At 44.0% G+C, this 20,409-nt stretch overlaps 1 protein-coding gene across 1 annotated transcript in view; it reads right to left on the bottom strand.

Moving 5' to 3' along the window:
• Positions 1 to 16,021: 16,021 nt before the first annotated feature.
• Positions 16,022 to 20,409, bottom strand: part of LOC106804757 — a 51,525-nt gene continuing 47,137 nt past the window's right edge. Inside the window, exons 6-7 of the mRNA XM_014806079.1 lie at positions 17,834 to 18,057; positions 16,022 to 17,515 (exon numbers count right to left, since the gene is read on the bottom strand). Coding sequence (XP_014661565.1) covers positions 17,128 to 17,515; positions 17,834 to 18,057 — 612 coding nt within the window. The 3' untranslated portion in view covers positions 16,022 to 17,127. The remainder of the gene's footprint in view (positions 17,516 to 17,833; positions 18,058 to 20,409) is intronic.

The raw sequence follows: 20,409 nt of genomic DNA on the forward strand, positions 1-20,409 counted from the left end.
TTATTAATAATATTCTATATAATACATAATATTTGTAAACTCATCAAAAACGTAACCGGGGAGTTCCCCCATATGCGGGGGGGGCTGGGGAGTGGTGTGGGGTGCGGGTGACCGTGGGTCGGCAGTTTGTTCGCCAGACAATTAAACCCGTGTAATATGGCCGTGTTGTTGTTGTTTGTTGCTTGTCTTGCTTTTGATTTGGTTGTTCGTTATTGTTATGTTGTTGTTATCGCTGCAGTCGTTTCATCGCTGTGTCATTATTGATGACGCTGTAAGCTGTTGTTGCGTGGTGCTGTCATCGTTGCTGATGTTTTTCTTTTTTGGTGCTGTCGCTGTTTCTGTTGTATTTAGTTGTCTCTTGCTGTGTTTCTTCTTATTTTTGTTTTTGTTTTCTGATATACCTTTTCGCAGCAGTGTACTGTATGGCGATCATAGATGAACTAACCAACTGTAACCATCTCCTAATTCCTCTGCAGGAAATACACTGCTAGATGGTAGTAATACAGGTTTCTCGTTGATCGACTGCGCCCAGAATACGATTCATGTCAGAATTTAATATCACCCGTGTACGTGTTCGCGAGAGCTTACATCACATGAGATGGGACCGAACCCTAATTGTTGATAGCACGCAACGGTTTCCGTCACGCGTGACGAGACTCTTACGTCTGCCACAGACAGAACAGAGCGCTAGTAGACACAGCCCTCAATGCATGTCTGCCCGCTACGGGCCAGCGACTGACGATGACCAACAGCTGCGTCTTGCTTATATAACAGTGCGTTATGCAACATACGAAAGGCTCTTAGCAAAAAGCTGAGCAGCTGAATAGGTGTTGATAAGACGCTATGATAGAAAAAGGCGGCGTGGCAGAGCGTAACACGTTCGCGTATTTATGTAGCTCCAGACCACACTGTGTTGACCGCATTCTAGCGATCTTCTGGTGTCACAGCCTTTGTTGAACTCCGAAGGAAGGCTGGTTCCAAGTAAAGGTTTAAAAAGCGAAACGCATTTGGCCTTGGTAAACAACCACATACACACACGCACGGATACGCGTACAAAGCACTCACGTAACCCATTCACACGCACGCACGCACGCCACACAAAAACACACACACACACACACACACACAACACACACGCGCGCGCGCGCCACACCACAACATACACCACACCACATACACCCACTCAGACACCGCACGCACACGCACGCACACGCGCACCCAGCAACAGCTAGCAGCGGTAGTCGACCGGTACACGAACGTATTACACGTAGCGAGACTGCATACCTTACAGGTAAATTAAAGTGTAAATGTATTCTTTGTGTGAGATAACATTTTTGACGATTACAAATTTATGAATTTTCGTGAGGTGTGTGGCGGTGGGCGTGTTTGGTTTTGCCGTGCGCGCGTGTTTGATATGATGCTATGTATGTGCGATGGTTGTTCTTGTGTTTCCTCCTTATGCCGCGATACTGCTAATCCTGACGTCACGATGTGCCTGATGCGCAGAATGGCGTCTCAACGCACCCTCACCGGTCGTAGCCAGCTGACGGAGAGCTGCGGCCTGGGGGCATTTCACACACACACACACAGCGCCCGTAGCCATGTTTTCTATTGGGGGGCGTTCGTTTTTTAATGTTGGCAATTTTCCTCGGCAGGGCGTGTACGAGATTTGTACCAGCGGGGTCTAACTGTAAAACCCATAGTGCGAGCAGCGAAGGGGGGTGTGGGGGGCCCTCCCCCCAGAAATGTTTTTTTAAAATTACACCCCTCAGATGCGTTTCTGCGGAGCAAGGGGCGGTCCGAACTCCCCTGACCCCCCTGCTACACGCCCCTGCTCACGGGCGCGGAATCGACCAGGCGAGCGAGCAAGCGACCGAGCGGGAGAGGGGTGTGGCGAGGGGGGTGTTTCACGGGTTCACCCTCCCGCACGATGGAGATTTTTAGCAATTATTACACAAAATGGAGCGATGAGCGTGAAATTCTTGACCAAATTTAAAAAAAAAAAGTTTTGCTTGGGGAAGGGCTCGGGGGCGTTCGTCGAACCCCCCGAACCCCCCTGCCCCCATGGCGTACGGGTCCTGCACACACACACACCACACACACACACACACACAACACACGCGCGCGCGCGCGCGCGCACGCACGCACGCCACACACACACACACACACACACACACACATACTAATATTCCGTAGTCCGCGACCAGAGACAACATGAGGCCTATTGCTTTTTTAGCCAGTAAACAAATAAATATTCATAACATGCACTCAGTACATGCGTGCGTAACCAAGATATCCGCATATTTGCGTTGATTTAATATAGTGTCGCTCATCCCAGGATCGGAATGACAAACCCTGTGTGGTTTTACACTGTGATTGCACACGCTAATTTGAGTGTCCCTATGTGCCATATTGTAGGCCGATAACGATTCCTAATTAGCCCAGTTAATATGTCAAAATACCGAATGCATGATTTCACGAGTATTTCTTTACTATAGCCGCTCAACTAAATATATTTCAGGTTTAGTCCCGCGCCCGTGACGATGGCTATAGCAACGTGATAGTCCTATTCTGTGTCTTTTACGTAAGATATCAGCTAGTAATGTCTTGCGACTATAAGAGTATTTCTTGTTAAAAATCTATTTTCGTTGTACGTATAGGGAGTTTCTCTGCGGGTGGCGACCTCTCATAACTCTCCTAATACTTGGGTCAAAGTCTTTATAGCGCATATATATATATATATATATATAATATATATATATATAGTATCTTTATATCCCGTCTTGTCGTTTTGGTTGTAATATTTTCCGCATATGCGTATTTCATGATACATGCAAAGTAATCTGTAACGTATGCAATCATATGTGTGCGTGTCAGGCTAGGTTACACAATCGACGCGAATTATGGCCATTTCAACGCGGTTGGGCTCAACTATGGAGATGGTGGTATATTTTCGGCTCAGAGTGGCAAAAAGCCGCTAGACTACGGTATAATCTACCAAGGCTGCTTCCAATTCTCGAACGACTTCATTGGCAGCTACAGACGCATAGACGGCGCCAACAACAACCTGAAATGTGCTATGTCCTGCCGGCAATGGGGTGAGTTATATATCTCTAAAGCGCCACTTCCATACAATGTACAGATGGACAGATAACACTAGTATATGAGTGTACGTGCTGCGTGCATAGATAAATATTTGCTTGAGCTCGTGCGTGAGTGCGTATACGCGTATGGCAAGCCATTTGTATCATAATTCGAGAAACCACGAGTTCCTCGACACGAAACCAGGTTCGGGGCTCACAAACCTAGTTTCTTGCTCAAGAAACCAGGGTTCTTGCATGGAAACTAGGTTTCGTGGCACGAAACCTGGTTCTAGCCTATACCGCTAGCTTATAGCTGGAATCTAGTTCTTGAACAAGAAACCTAGCGTTTGAGCAAGAACCTAGTTTCAGCAAGAAACCCACTTTCAACCGCGCATTTGTATCATAATTCGAGAAACCACGTTCGTCGCACGAAACAGGTTCGTGCTCACCAAACTTAGTTTCTAGCCTATCACCGCAGTTATAGCTGGATCTTTAGTTTCTTTGAGCAAGAAACTAGTTTTGCGCGAGCCAAGAACCTAGGTTTCAGCAAGAAACCGCACTTTCTCAACGCGCCCATTTGTATCATAATTCGAGAAACATAGTTTACGAGCGACGAAACCAGGTTTCGTGCTCACAAAACCAGGTTCTTTAGCCATGAAACTAGGTCTTCATGGCATAAACCTGTTTTTCTAGCCCTATAACCGCAGTTATAGCTGGAATCCTTATTTCGTTGAGCAAGAAACTAGGTTTTGGCAGCAAGAAACCCACTCTACACCGCGATTTTGTATCATAATTCGAGAAATCGCTAGTTTCGAGCCGACGAAACCTAGTTTCGTCGTTGCTAATTGGCCCGTATCATAGGATTCGTAATCCCGAGCGTGACGATCAGCGTATCAGCACTCGGGGCGCCACCTGCCTCCAGTAAATACTATAAATAACATACTAGTTAGGCCTAATTAATTAAATATTGTATAAATAAATTAAATAATGCTGTGCTATTAAATGGTACGAGAGTGACGGTGCGTGTATCTGCGTTGTACCCGCGTGCACGTGGGTTTTACCCGCGTGTACGTGCGTGTACTAGCGTGTACCCGCGTGCACGGTGCGTGTACACAGCGTGTACGTAGCGTGTGCCCGCGTTGTACCCGCGTGTACTGTTGCGTGTTACCGCGATGAGACGCGTTACGTGCGTGTACGGCGTGTACCCACGTGTACGCGGGTACACGCACGTACACCACGTACACGCGTACGTGACGCGGGGTACACGCACGTAGATGCGGGTACACGCACGGTACACGCTGAGTACACGCACTGACGCGGCGGTACACGCAAAACGGGGTGGCCGGCGCGGGGGGAAAAAAACGGCCGGGCGAAACGTGTGGGGGCAAAAACGGGGAAAAACGGGGGGCAACGCAACGGCAACGAAACGGGGAAAACAACGCAAACGGGTTAAAAACGGGCGGGGGCGGGGGGCGCGGGGAAAAAAAAAAAAAAAAAACGTACACGCTTGGTACACGCACGCTACACGCGGCATACGCACGTCACGCCACGTAACACGCCACGTACACGCGGGTACACGCACGTACACGCACGTACACGCTGGTACACGCAGGTGCACGCGGCACACGCACGTACACGCCGTACACTGCGGGTACACGCGGGTACACGCGGGTACACGCACGTACCGCTAGGTACACGCACGTGCACGCGGCTACACCGCTGCGGTTACACGCTGTTAACACGCACGTACACGCGGGTACACGCACGTGCACGCGCGCGTACACGCAGATACACGCACGTACACTCTCATCATTTAATAGCCACAGGATATTTAATTTATTTATACATATTTAATGTAAGATAAGCCATAACTAGTATGTTATTTTCTATAGTATTTACTGAGCAGTTGCCCCGAGTGGCTGAACTACGCTGACGTCACGCTCGGGATTACGATCTAGATACGGGCCTTTTGCAACGACGAACTACGGTTTCGTACACTACGAAAACTATGGTCTCGAATTATGATACAACAATGGCGCGGTTTGGAAAGTTGGCCGTTTCTTGCTCCCAAAACTAGTTTCTTGCTCAAGAAACTAGATTCCAGCTATAACTGCGGTTATAGGGCTAGAAACCACGTTTTCTATGCCCACTGAAACCTAGTTCGCATGGCCAGAAACCTGGTTTGTGGAGCACGAAAAACCTGCGTTTCGTCGCTCGAAACGTATGGTTTCTCGAATTATGATTTACAAAATGGCGCGGTTTGAAAGCTGGTTTTCTTGGCTGAAACCTAGGTTTCTTGCTTTCAAAACCTAGTTGTCTTGCTCACGAAAACTATAGATTCCAGCATAACTGCGGTTATAGGGTTAGAAACACTAGGGGTTGTCGTGCCACGAACCTATTTCATGGCAAGAACCCTGGTTTTGCTTGAGCAAGAATAACTAGGTCTTTTGTGAGCACGCAAACCTGATTTCGTGCAGAGCAACCGTGGTTTCTCGAATTATCGATACAAATATGCGCGGTTGAAAGTGGGTTTCTGCTGAAAACCTAGTTCTTGCTCTCAAAACTAGTTTCTTGTCGCCCTGGCAGCGAAATACAGATTCGCAGCTAATAACTGCGGTTATAGGGCCTAGAAACTCAGTGTTTCGTGCCACGAACTAGTTTCATGGCAAGAACCCTGGTGTTTCTTGAGCAAGAAACTAGCGTTTTTTTGTGAGGCACGAAACCTTGGTTTCGTGCGAGGAACCGTGGTTTCTCGAATTATGATACAAATGGCTGCCATATACGCGCACCTGCGTGTGCACCTGATAACGCCTGAGTGTGTGCGCTATTATACACGTACGGGTGTGAATACGTGTGTACATACGCGCTGTGCGGGGCATGCATTCTGGTGCTTATTAAGTTTGTGGGGTGCATTTATTTGTGTACATGCTTGCATGTGCGCGTCTGTGCGTGGGATTTCTTACGCTACTTACATTAACTATACTTATGTATTTTCGACGAGTGTCTCTGGTATGACCTTCACTCAGGCCTGTATTCACACACGCACTATATATATAAACACTATAATACGCATATATATATATATAGTATATATTATATATGTTGGTGTGTGGTGTGGTGTGTGTGTGTGTGTGTGTGTGTGTGTGTGTGTGTGTGTGCCGCCGCCGCGCCGCCAGGTACACAGCCATGGTACACATGCACACACGCTGTCATAGAACTAGACGAACGTTAGACGGCACCACGCAATCAGAGGCATTTGAAGCGTTTCAATAAAATATAATGCTATCTAAATACGGAATCTATTTACTACCAAATTCTTAATGTTTCTATACTCTCTTTCACCTATTATTGCCGACAGCTTCCTGTAAATTCCGTCCAAATCCTATACGTGCAACCATATACGCTGTCAGCCGCCATTGCTCTCGCGGCTCCACTGTTGCACGCTTACACTAATATATATAGTAGTACAATATAAGCTGCCGGCGCCATTGCTCTCGCGGCTCCACTGTTGCACGCTTACACTAATATATATATAGTGTAACAACTACTACACACTAGTTGTGTATTACAGTAACAGTGGGGCCGCGAGAGTAATAGCGGCTGACAGCGTTTAATAATTTACGGAATTAAGCGGAATTTACAGGAAACTGTCGGCAATAATAGGTGAAAAAGAGTATAGAAACATTAAACCGATTTGTTTTTGTGTTCCTTGTTAATTCGCCGTTGCAATAGGGCTTTAGCTAGCCAAGACACAGATTTCAGAACGCTGCCATGTTTCTCTGCCACCAGCGGCACCAGCAGTATGAATGACCAATGTTCTATTGCTTCGCCGCCAACACGTATGTAAATACAATAGAAATAATATAGTTATCTATATTATTTCTATGGTAAATACTATGCACATCATAACATTGTAAGCTTGTAACTTCATTAAACCTGTAATATATTATTATAATATGAAATATAGGCATAGCCGAATGGCGAGCGTCATTAAGCTGACCTTTGCATGGAAATAGATGTATATACATGTTTATATTTATTTCTATGGACTTATATAATAAACATAATTATGGTAATTATAATAATAAATAGTCATACCTACGTGCGCAGCCGTGGGCTGCTCGGCAACTAGTGAGTATCCAATTACATGGCAAGCGTGAGCTCATGCCGGGTCCAGCCGTCCACCAATATCGTTCCATAGCTGGCCGAAACGGGCAACTTCTCAAGTAAGGGAGGCTTGGTTTAAAAGAATTGGGAGACCAAAGACCAACCTCCCTTCAGTGGTTTATCTTTGTTCCAACCACTTTACGAATAACTGTTTCACTGAGGTAATAGTAATACTAATTCGGCTAATTAATATGGTTATAATAATATGGACTAAGAAAGGAATGTCTATTATAGACGCCTATAATTTTCTTTTGTAGTCAACCATCGCCCGAAGAAAGGTTGGAATAGCACACAATCCTCAACTTAAACCGGGAGCCGTACCCTCCATATTCACACACTTTAAAAGTGGTTGTAAAACCCAAGCTAGCAAGCTTGGCTATAGAGCAGCCAAGAAGCGTGCGATAGAGGTAAAGTGTATTGTAAATTATTCTCAGTACCTACCTTATTATACTACATGCTACTATTTATAATAAAACTAAAATAAACTTTAAATATAATTAAATACATCTAGCTACATCTATGGAATGAATCAGGGCTCGAGCTTAACGGTTGCCCGCGGCCCGACGGGGCAAACGGGTAGACACGCGTATCATCGGAGCTGCAGTAAATAGCGAAGAACACGTCCGCGCGTGTTTCACAAAGCTCCGTTCGCTAAAGTTATTCGTTATTTAGCGAACAACTTTAGCGAAACCTCTGCAGGGTCTCGGTAAAATTAGTGAAGGACTTGCGGTGTATTTAAACCCTACAAAAACAAAATGTAGCGCAGTGTGCGCTGTATATTGTAGCAGCGATGTCACACACACACACGCTGGCACACGCACGCGCACACACACACACACACACGCGCACGCACACACGCTGGCACACGCGCGCCCACACACGCCCACACACGCACGAACACATACATATACACATGCGCGCGCACGCAGTGCCACGCACACACACACACACACACACACACACACACACACACTGGTACACGCACGCACGCGCGCGCACACACACACGCGCGCGCACACACACACGCACACACACGCACGAACACATACATATACACACGCGCGCGCACGCAGTGACACGTACACACACACACACGCGCGCGCACACACGCACGAACATATACATATACACACGCGCGCGCGCAGTGCCACGCACACACACACATACACACACACGCACACACACACACGCACGCGCGCACACACACGCACACACACACACACACACACACACACACACGCACACACATTCGGCTATGCGCCTATATTTCATATTATAATTATATATTACAGGTTTAATGAGGTTATAAGCTTACAATGTTATGATGTGCATAGTATTTACCATAGAAACTAGAAACGAGCAGTTGTCGCCAACTACATGTATCCCCCGTGATCTCGTATAAATGGAATATCTCTGTAAGGACGTAGAAGGCAGGTAACGTTAAATATGTCACAAAGACAAAGGTTGTGCCTCAGATGTGCAAGTATATGGAATCTGGTTACCCTAGGAGGCCGAAGAGAAAATGTAAGTCGACGGTAAAGGTCAAACTAAGGTTAAGGGCAGTGGTGGTTTTGGTATGCGACAGACCTTCTCCCCAAGATGTGTAAGCATACCAAGTTTGGTCGCGCTAGGTCAATTAGGGGCTGAGTTAGAGAGCGGACGGGAAATATGATCAAGGTCAAGGTAAAGGTGAAATAAAATTCGCAGTGACCTGTTGGGCAGTTTTTACCCGATCTCGGATGATCTTCAAATTTGGCATGAAGGTGCGTTATGGTAAAGCGAAGACGCCAATCGTTTTTGGTGTGGGTGGAGTCATCGTTGCCATGGTAACAACATTTTTGTGGAAATATTGTAGAACCTGTAACTTGTGCTGTTTTTACCCAGTTAAATAAGTCACAAAGACAAAGGTTTGTTAGACAACTGGTGTGCCTCAGATGTGCAAGTATATGGAATCTGGTTACCCTAGGAGGCCGAAGAGGAAATGTAAGTCGACGGTGAAGGTCAAACTAAGTTCAAGGGCAGTGGTGTTTTTGGTATGCTACAGACCTTCTCCCCAAGATGTGTAAGCATACCAAGTTTGGTCGCGCTAGGTCAATTTGGGGCTGAGTTAGAGAGAAGGAAGGGAAATATGATCAAGGTCAAGGTAAAGGTGAAATAAAAGTCGCAGTGACCTGGTGGGCAGTTTTTACAGGTTCTAGAATATTTCGACAAAAAATGTTGTTACCATGGCAACGATGACTCCGCCCACACCAAAAACGATAGGCGTCTTTGCTTTACAATAACGCACATTCATGCGAAATTTGAAGATGATCCGAGAAGAACTGCAGCCGGTAGAGCGTTCACAAGGAAATCTCTGCGGCGGCGGCGGCGGCGCGACGATGCCAAACCCATAGTATCCCCACGAACTTCGTTCGGGGGATACAATAATATAGATAACTATATTATTTCTATGGTATTTACATACGTGTTGGCTGCGAAACAATAGCACATTGGTCATTCATACTGCTGGCGCCGCTGGTGGCAGAAAAACATGGCAGAGTTCTGACATCTGTGTCTTGGCTAGCTTAAGCGGGTGAATTTTTTCCGCAAAAAATCTTTCGCTTCCATATATACTAACCTAAACACGTTGTGAGGTCACAGTAAAAAAATGTTTGTCGTGCATGCCAGTTACCATCTATGAATAAATCCGTGTCACGACGTCCTCTCTCTATTCGGTCACCGGCCGGCTAAAACCTCGAATTTCGTCGACTTTCGAACTGCAATGCAACAAAAAAGAAGACAATATCAACTATCAGTTTTCAATCACAACGGTGTAGTAGACACCTCCCAATTAGAATTTAACAGTTTTAAGTTTGACCCCTTGACCTTTGATTTTTAAGAATAAATTCCCCAACCCCATGTTTTCCTATATTTTCAATAGTTAATTGCTCATACTAAAAAGAACGTGGCGTCAGTCTGTCTCTATCAGCAGGTGGCAGCTCTATAGTAACATTCCATAGTAAACAGGCAATTAGCAGTCGTGGCATTTCTTATCAGAGAAAAAGTGTTGACCCCAACTTGAGCTACTGGAATCCACAGCCTGTGTGTTTCGTACAGGGCCATGCTTTCCGGCACATATACAAGCATAAATGACGTAGAACTGATTTTTTTTCACTGAAAACCTGCGTAACAGACAGCTCTGCTGATACTAATTTACATTGATCCCCCAGCAACATTTTGGCTATGCCAGAAATCGCTGAAGACAGAGCAGGCAAACCAATCGCAAATCGCTTGAAAAACAAGTAACTTCTGCTCGTCGAAGGTCACGCAGTGCATGCAAGAGTCACCGCCGAGGCCAACGCAGTCTCCGAAGAAGCTCGGGACAAGTGCTCTAGGAAACAACTGTTAAAGAGCACTTTCGACATGGCTGCCATGCAATACGAATGCAACAGCAGGATGGAGGCGATCGACGCCGGCAACCGTTCGACTGTCGTTAGATTGCTGTCACCTTCTCTGTCCTCTTCATAAGAGCACTGCATAAGTCGCCACCTGGTGCAAAGTGAGGGCAGTGCCAACCTAAGATACAGCCGGCTGTAGAATCGAAAAAAGGTCGCTTAGCTATAAAACTAATCTATTAAAGACCATGCCGCCCACAGTCTTACCTGTGGTGCCGATCTCACGTGAGAAAACAAGGCATGGCAGCAGAGAGAAGAAGTCCCTTGCAAGGCTGTCAAGTCTACAGCATGCCCCCATGTACAGGGGAAGACGTACGAGTTCGCCGTGGCCGCACGCACCTCCGGCAACCAGCCAGTCAGTCTGTAGAAGTACCTAGTAGAACAGGAACAGAGTGGCTATATGCCCGGCAGCCGGCATACATCTGACGGCTGCCGGGCACGGTCTTTGATTTCCTAAATGCCCGGCAGTTTTTAATTTTTAGCGTTATCTCAAGTAAACAAGGATTAGGGTTAGGGTTAGGGTTAGGGTTAGGGTTAGGGTTAGGGTTAGGGTTAGAGTTAGGGCTAGGGTTAGGGTTAGGAACTGCCGAGTATTTAGGAAATCGAAGAGCTGCCGGGCATATAGCCACAGCGTAGGCCTACTCGATAACCGTCGCAACAAGTTCGCCTATCTGCATGCATTCTCGTCACACATCTGTACTATTAGTTAATCGGTAATCTCACTTAGAGTTAGGATGTAAGTTCCAGAACACACCGACAGAGTAGTGCAAGTGGCCACAGACAGCATTGTTGCAGCCGGGCAAGATCTAGAACTATAGCTTTTCGGGGGGGTTTCAATGCTTTTCTGGGGGGGGGGGGGAAAGTTTTTTTTGTAGCTTTTCGAGAGGGGGGGTTCGGGGGGAGAGAGAGCTATAGGCACTCGTATCAGTACCTGATGTGCATGGTCAGACACCAGATACGATGCAACACCAACAGTGGTTTTTATGCAATTTTTCGCTGTACTTTTTTGCAAACAGAACGTATGCTATTAATTATAACAAAGCAAAAATGTCCGAAATTTTGCAGCAAAAAAAAATTTGGCTTGATGCTTCGTTTTCGATCGACACGCAAATTAATTGGAAAATAATGGCATTTATTTACAACACGGTTAAGGTTCTACACCGGGCAATCATTTTCCATAGGCGGCGATACTTACGAAAAGAATCCCTTAAATCAGCAAAACAATTATTTTTTTTATAAATAACAATGCCATCCTCTGAATCCAAGTCGCAAGTGACACTATATATGTTATTAACACAAAAATGCTTCCATAATTTTTTTTGTAAACAAAATTTTGCCAGCACACACTCGAAATGCCCAATTTACAATGTGAATCTGCACAAAAAGTAGGCTTTCTTTGAAAATTCCTGGGCCGCCTCAGCAACGCACCTCGGACGAGCCGTTTACACTGTCGGATTCAGAAAAAATTCTAGTTTTTGAAATTAACAATTGCAAATGGTTCTAACCCTTTCTAATAAGAAATAAAAAATTCAAGCGCACGCAGACACTCAAATACGATCTTATTCTGACCCTGTCCCAGCGCTCATTTGTGGATTTCCCACCGTGGTACCTAAAGCCCTATTGCAACGGCGAATTAACAAGAAAGACAAAAACAAATCGGTATAAATATATTTTATTATTTATTCATATATAACTGTACTAGTATCAACCAGGTTTGGTGTAGGGTGAAGAATTCCTTTAGAAATTTAGTAGTAACTAGATTTCGTATTTAGTTAGCATTATATTTTATTGAAACGCTTCAAGTGCCTGTGCACGCAACAGTCAGAGTCAAATCTCAAATGTACAGAAATGGCGATATCTAGAGCTGTGTATTCATGCTTTCGCGGAAAATACCCAATATCAACGTTTGTTGAGGTAATTGACTGCGGACACCACGTCATATAAGTGCGTAAATGACGCGCGGAAATACGAAGAGAAATGTGAGGGCCGTAGCAGACGGATTGTAAGTGAAATCGCGTGAAATACGCGAGCGTTGAAATCGCGAGAAACAGTCAAAACAAAGTGAGTACCTTCGGTTAAAACACGTTTTGTCTCGCCTTTCTGACAACAAATTACAGATTTCTTGCTAGAAATGATTAGACAACATCCTCAAGAAGACCTCTGTTAATTTTTAAGAGTGTACCTCCACATTCACGAAAGTAACCACATGGGGGTTTAAACGCTACTCTGAGCGAAAGGGCCGTTACATGGTAATCGATTCATAGTTCCTGTTAAAAGTTCGCAAAATATCTACTACGTGCAAGCTGTGTAGATATACAGTGTTCTAGTTGTGCACACTTCACCCTTGTCTCTGCCATGATTTCGACACGACTAAGAATCGTAGATCTTGATGTGTTATTTGAACTTGAAATGCTGCATTTTTAAATCTGAAAACAATTTGCTAATGCCACACCAGAATCGTACACATTACCTGTTCACATAAACAATGAACAGTAATTAGGCAAGGTATGAGACCATTTCGATATAGTCTTTACTAAAAAATGTAAGCTTTCTCAAAACGTGCACAATGTCACAGACATACACAAATCCACCTTCGGTGTATAATTTTTAGATAACTATAACTATACAAATTTCTTTTTCAGGGGACATCTCGCTCAACAGTGCAATGCAATCGACTGAGATATTGCAAAGAAATTGATGCCATTCAGTTCGTGGAAACCGTTTAAATATAATCTAATCATCTCTATATTTTGTAACACTGACTCGTATACTATTTCTGCTTTTATTTTAGTGTTTAAAAGTATTTAACTTCTTGCTTTTTATATTAAATTGATATATTAGCAATACTATTAATGTTTTCGAATTCAACATTATATAATTTACATTATCCACGCTTTTAACTAGACCGTAAAATATTAAACACATCTGATAATATTTACTTTCTTCTCAAGATTAATCTAAATTGTTCACTTTCTATATGTATCAGTTATGATATATATTCTAGTTTTATGCTTTGTTTTGTTCTAATTTGCTTAACCACTATTTTCCACTTTTTATTTTACCGTAATATTACTATTCAGATGTTCCATTTCTCTGTCACACATGTTTAATAAATATAATCTTTGCAATCCAAAAAAGCAAAGTATCTACTTTATTCTTCAATGTTTTGCATCTTTTTCCACTGTCCATATACCCACACCACCCTTTCAGTAATATGTAACTGCTACTTTTATTCTCGGGCCAGCAAAGTCTTGGTTGGAAAACACTAAACAACACAAACCCCAAATAAGTTCCACTTTATTCCCGCCACTCTGCGGTTTACTAAGACACAACACTTGTACAAACAAAATTAACTACACAACTATTCCCTGATTAACATCACAATAAACACGCATACATCTCAAACAGTCTCGACTTCAAGTGTACCTGAATACTTTAATTATTATACGCAGCGTTACGAACTGATCCCACGTGAATGCATCAACGATTTTATACGGCTATTGATTCGGCTATGGAACAATTTTCCTTCTGTCAATACTAATCCTAGACGCAAAGGTTTCGTGATCACAACAGCTACTTTACTGGCTTTTAATATCTCGTACATAGACACATCTTAGACCATTCGCAACAGCAGATACATATACGGATCTAATCACGTATTTTCCTATTTGTCTCCGACACAATTCGATGAGTATGCAACATTATGATTGTAACTATACAGCTGCATATACACGCTTCAGGAAACTGATAAAGGAACGCCTTAAAACCTCATTGACGAAGCCATAAATTAGAAGCAAAAACCATGGTCTGGACAAAATAATTGCGTTAAAACTTAGCCGAAGACTTTCAGTGAAATCCAATCGAAGAACAAAATTACCAAATGTCAGTATAGAGGGCGCTTAAGCGCATTTCTTTTCCGGCGGGATGCCGACCATTAGAATCATGACCAGCGTGGGAAAACAGACGTCCAAGCTGGTCAGTGTGGACCATATTCGGCGCATATGTTGCAGCCCGCCGCCGTCGCCCCAGGCCTTCTTGCCATTGTCCAGTTCGAGCATGTTTTGCCACTGTGCGATCAGTTTGCGTAGCGAGGCCAACATGTCGCTCCAATGAAGCAGCACCGACCGGTGGAGTTGCAGCCGAGAATGACGCGGCCAATGGAATCCGAGGATCCGATCCTATCATAGTCGACTACGGTGACGATCAATGACACTTGAGCCCCTCCCATGGGTTTTAAGGCACAAGGGAACAGCAGTATTAACTTTCAGGGAACTGGATATTGTCAAATTATTTTCAGGGAACAAGGGAACTGCTGATTAGATTTTTGGGAACAAGAAAACTCTCTGATTTTCTATCTTTGTGATTTTTTTCACAATTTTCTGAGATTGCGTGCGTGCGTGTGTGCGCGCGTGTATGTATATATATATGTATATATATATAGTATATGCGGCGCGCATAGTGTGTGTGTTATGTTGTTGTGTTGTGTGTGTGTGTCGGTTAGTGTTTGTTTGTGTGTTGTGATGTGATGTCGTGTGTGTGTGCGCGCGCGCCGCCGTGTGTGACAGTTTAACTAGGACATCGGCGCTTCCTTCGGACTTCACAAAGAATAACTGTGACACCCAGAAAGAAACGCTAGAATGCGTCAACAGCAGAGCGGTCTGGAGCGTACATATACCAACTTGTTAATCCCGTCTACACGCCGCCTTTTTCTATCATAGCGTCTTTATCACGCCTAGCGCACTGATCAGCTTTTGCTAGAGCATTCTATGTTGCATAACCACTGGTTATATAAGCAAGCACGCTAGCTGTTGGTATCGTCAGTCGATGCCCGTAGCGGCAGACATGATGCGATGTGTCTACTAGCGCCTGTTTGTCTGTGCAGGCGTAAGACTCGTCACGCGTGACGGAGACCGTTCGTGCTATCAGAATTAGAGGGTTCGCCCCATCTCAGTGATATACTCCGCCTAACTCTCGCGAACACGTACACGGGGATATTAAATTCTGGCATCACGCAGACGATGAACAAAAACTTGCATTACCTACTATATCTAGCATGTATTTTCCTCTATAGAAAATAATGAGATGGTTATAGTTGTTTAGTTTATCTATGATCGACACCCGTCTACATTACCGCGAAAAGTTCTATCAAAGATAAAAACGAAGACAATAAATACAACAGGGATAACAACGACTGCAACGACGACAAAGACAACAACAACAACAACAACAACAACAACAACAACAACAACAACAGCGCCATATAACAAGAGAAGTCCGCTATCTATGTACAACTGCAGCAGCAGTAATAATAATAATCATAATAATAATAATTTTTTTTATAATACTATTGTTTTATTTGTATCACAGGCACTTCAAAACATGTGAATGCAAAGAACGAAACAGACATAACAGGTCATTTGCAAATGCGTTAGAATAAAGGTGAATTATTGTCCGTGTATGGGTATAGGTATGACACGAGTACGAACATAAATTACTGCAACGATGTCTACAAACACGGCAGCAACATTCAGTTAGAGTTATGGCAACTAACACAAACTGAAAATATACATAGTAAAATGGGAGACGACAATCGATAGAAGAAAAACGAAATTTGACAGGAGGACAACTACAAATGTAACATTAGAGAATAACAAAGCAGACTTCTGAACAGTAACATCAAACCGCGTACGTGTATGAAACATAATATTAATGCTGGTGTAATTATAAATACATGAATAACTGAACTGTAGCTGATGGCTATACAAGTAGATTGATTGAAATATTTAATGATGCATTTTCACACAAAATAAGTAAGTGCTTTAGTATAATATAGTCTTTATAGACATATGAATCATTCAATGTCTCCACAGGGAATGTACGTGGCTACAGGTTTATGATGCTGGTGAAATCAGGTTGATAAACCCTCGCCGAGTTAGTTGAGATAAGCTGTTAATTATTAGCACTGTCTAAACAAATGTTGGTAATGTTTAGATGTAATTCAAATAATCAAATGGCAAATCTTCAATTGTGAAAATGGACAAAAATGGATGTAGAATAGATCATTAAATAATTTTATGAAGCAAATAATACAATGAATTATACACATCAACAGATGATAACGGTCCCTCGTGGAATATTGCTATTTAAATAAAATATTAAAATGTTCTTCAGTGCGGCGATTTGTTACATAAACAATAAGTTAATTATAAATCGTGCTTTCTTACAGTAACTTCTACTAAACAGCTATGATATATACCAATTATATCTCAAACATGATGTAAACGTATTAAATGAGTTTTGAGCAGATTTTCTGAGAGCAAGCCGCTCGTTGGCGTCATGACACACTCCAGAGACCCGATGTTCGGATCGCAACGCGCCCATCGCGCCCATCGCTTATTATCTACAACACAACAATAGATTATAGTGCGGAGCAGACAACGCGACTAGGAGACGTTCAATTCTTTTATAACAGGACCGCGGCGGTCTTGTTTCCTTCGATGCGTGTTTGATGTGGGCAACACCCTCGTAGGAAAGCTATACAATTTATCACGGCGTTCTTTCCGAGAGCTCTGGTTCCACCACCGTTTCTTCCCCACGCTCGGCTTATTTCCACGGTTAATAGATGGAACCACGAGGTCGCTAGTGCTGAGACGCGGCGGCGGAGCGTTCGGCAAAGGCGTCTGGGGAGGGCTGCCGAGCAGGTTTCCGTGCTTATCGTAGACGGTCAACTTGGCAACCCACTGGTAGCGGTCGTGATATTTTATTGTCCCGAAAGCGAAGAACTCGCGTTCTCGCTGGTCTAACAGCTGGCTGATGTGAAGCGTTGCCCACCTGTAACAGCGCGCGCATATTTTAACAACTTAAAATTAATTTTAATTTATTAATCATTATTCATTAATCATTATAATTGTTCGTTGATTAAGTTCTTATGGTTGTAAGTATTGTCTCCAGCTGGGTTGTTTGAAATCTTCTCGTTCTGTAATTCTCGTATGAAACTAACCGAAATGCGAGTAAGTGCAGATGAGAGCATTAAAACGTATTACATTTCGCTTCTATATTCGACTTTATTCGTTTGCTAGTTGTGCTGGCTATAGCGCCATTATAATTTGACGTAAACACGGGGACTCACACCATGAGAACTTTACCTACCGGTTACACCACTTGACTCTGACGTAGCCAGCAGCAAAGAACTGCGCTCTCCATTTGATGACGTAGATGTCTTTTTCCAAAAACATGTTGATCGCTGCTTTTTCTCCCGGTCCCACCACTACGCCAATGACGATATTTTGAAGGATCCTCACAGATACTCTCTTAGAGTACGAGGAGGAGAATGATTTTCTTTCTGACGCCCCGGACGAGAAGGAAGAAGACACCTGTAAGTTATTCACAAAAAGTGTTATACTTTTGTTATTAAACGTAAAACATGTAAAATGTCGATTTAGCATATATAAGTAATGTATTAATACAAATTACACCCCCTCTCTCACGCACACGCGCCCTAACAACACGCACACGCAGCTACATACGCACACGCAGGTACACACGCACACGCAGGTACACACGCACACGCAGGTACACACGCACACGCAGGTACACACGCACACGCAGGTACACACGCACACGCAGGTACACACACACACACACACACACACACACACACACACACACATACACACACTGTGTAAATGTGGTATGTGTGTCGTGGGTGCGCGTGATGATTGTGCGTGCGCATGGCCCGTATGTGTGTGAATACGTGTGTGCTGCGTGGCGCGAGTGTGTGTGTGTGTGTGTGTGTGTGCGGCCGCGTGTGTGTACAATATATTTTGACAACGGGCGGTGTAAACGTGGGGCGGCACCGCTTACCCGCTTCCCAATGCTCTCGACATTTTTAGACGCGTTTCGATTGTCAAATTGTTTCGATTGTTTCGTTTGTTAGAGCACACACATACCCACACTCATACATGCCCATAACGCTTTTGAATTGTGTTTAAAAGTATTAATGTGTTTCTCACAGCGGTTTTGAATGATAATATAGCTTCTACTAAATATTAGATTAAAGGCATAATAATAAGCATTTATTATGTGGGGCTTCACTAGCATAGGCCAGCAGAGGCGATTCAGACGTTTTTGCCGATTGGGAAATACGGTCCTAGATTCAAAAGTGGCCTTCGAAATTTTGCGCTAAAAATAGCAGAAAACATTTTGATGGACATTTGGCTATATTCTTATTTGTTTTCTTTTCTTCTGCTTCAATTGACGAAACTTGAAGGAAATCCAAATTACATGGTATCTTGATATCTGAAAAGAGGAAGTGCTTGAATCATTCTGCCATCTAATTGTTTTTTTTTTTCGCCTGGTATGCAAAGGCGCAGCAATAATGGCAGCAATAAAACTTCCATATGATCTTTTGCTATTGGCTGCTTGACAATGTGTGGCTGCAATGGCTGGTCATTTTTGTGGCCAGGAACGCCTTGACATTTTAGAAATTTCTTGGGGAGCCCCCAGATCTCCCGCAATGTGCTTCGCGCTACGGTCGGCCACTGTGGAGATGGTGTGGCGGGCCTTTTTGGGGGATGTGCCTTAAAATTGGTAAAATAGATGTTCATAGGCTAAGGCCCTGGATCCGCCCTGGCAAGCCAGCAGCTACAAGTACGGCACGCACGCAGCCCACCGCCGCACGCGCACACACGCACACACCAAAGCCATTGCGGCTGCGGTGTATATAAACAGCATCACTGCCGCGCACAGCTGTGGCAGGGAAAATTACAAGACAAACCCAACGAGAGACGGCTGCTGTTGTATTGTGTGATGTATGTGTACTGTGTATGTCTGTGTATGCTATGTGTGTGTTGTGTGATGGTGTGTAGTGTGTGTGTGGTGTGTGTCGTGTGTGCGCGTGCTGGCGCGTGCTGGTGCGTGTGTGCGTAGTGCGTTGTGCCGTGTGCCGTGTGCGCGCCGCTCTGTGTGTAAATGTGCGTAGTGTGTGTGCGTGGTGCGCGGGTGATTGTGGCGTTGCGCATGCGTATGTTGTTGAAATGCGGTGTGTGCGTGCGGCCGCGCGTGTGTGTTGATGTGTGTCGTGCCGCGTGTGCTGCAATATTTGACAAAACGGGAGGTGTAACCGTGCCGCGCGTCCACTGACTTTTCAGAAAATATATCGTTCAAAACTACTCAATACATTTTTCTTTTAAGGAATTTCACCTTATTTTTTGATGCGTTCTAACAGAAAATATGTTCAAAAATTAAGATCTAAATAGTGAATTGTACTATGAAATCACCCCATTCCCTTTTTTTTTAAATTACAGTCATTTAAGGTACAAATGTCAGTTTTATATATATTTAGATACAACTTTTTTGAAACAAATAGTTGATTATATGACTGCAGGTCTAAATATCAGTATTTTTCGTTTACTGTAAAATTAAATACATCCTCAAATAGAAGTGCAGAGATAAACTGGTTAAAACCGATCCTCAAATCAGACCCCTCACTCAAACCCGTCTGGAGGACGGGCTAAATAGCTAGTATATATATATTCACATATAGTACATATGTAGTATAATAGGTGTGTGTGTCAACTGGCTTGCAGATATTGCACGTCCAGGCAGCCCCCGGGGCAGATCAAAGCCGACGGTGTAGCCGGGCGCTACTAGGCGAGCGGAAAACTTCTGCCCATATTGGTAAGGTTGCTGTCTATGCTCAGGAATGCACGCACATGGGCAGTTTC

This window comes from Priapulus caudatus, unplaced genomic scaffold, assembly GCF_000485595.1.
Source record: "Priapulus caudatus unplaced genomic scaffold, Priapulus_caudatus-5.0.1 Scaffold86, whole genome shotgun sequence".
Lineage (NCBI taxonomy): Eukaryota > Metazoa > Priapulida > Priapulimorpha > Priapulimorphida > Priapulidae > Priapulus > Priapulus caudatus.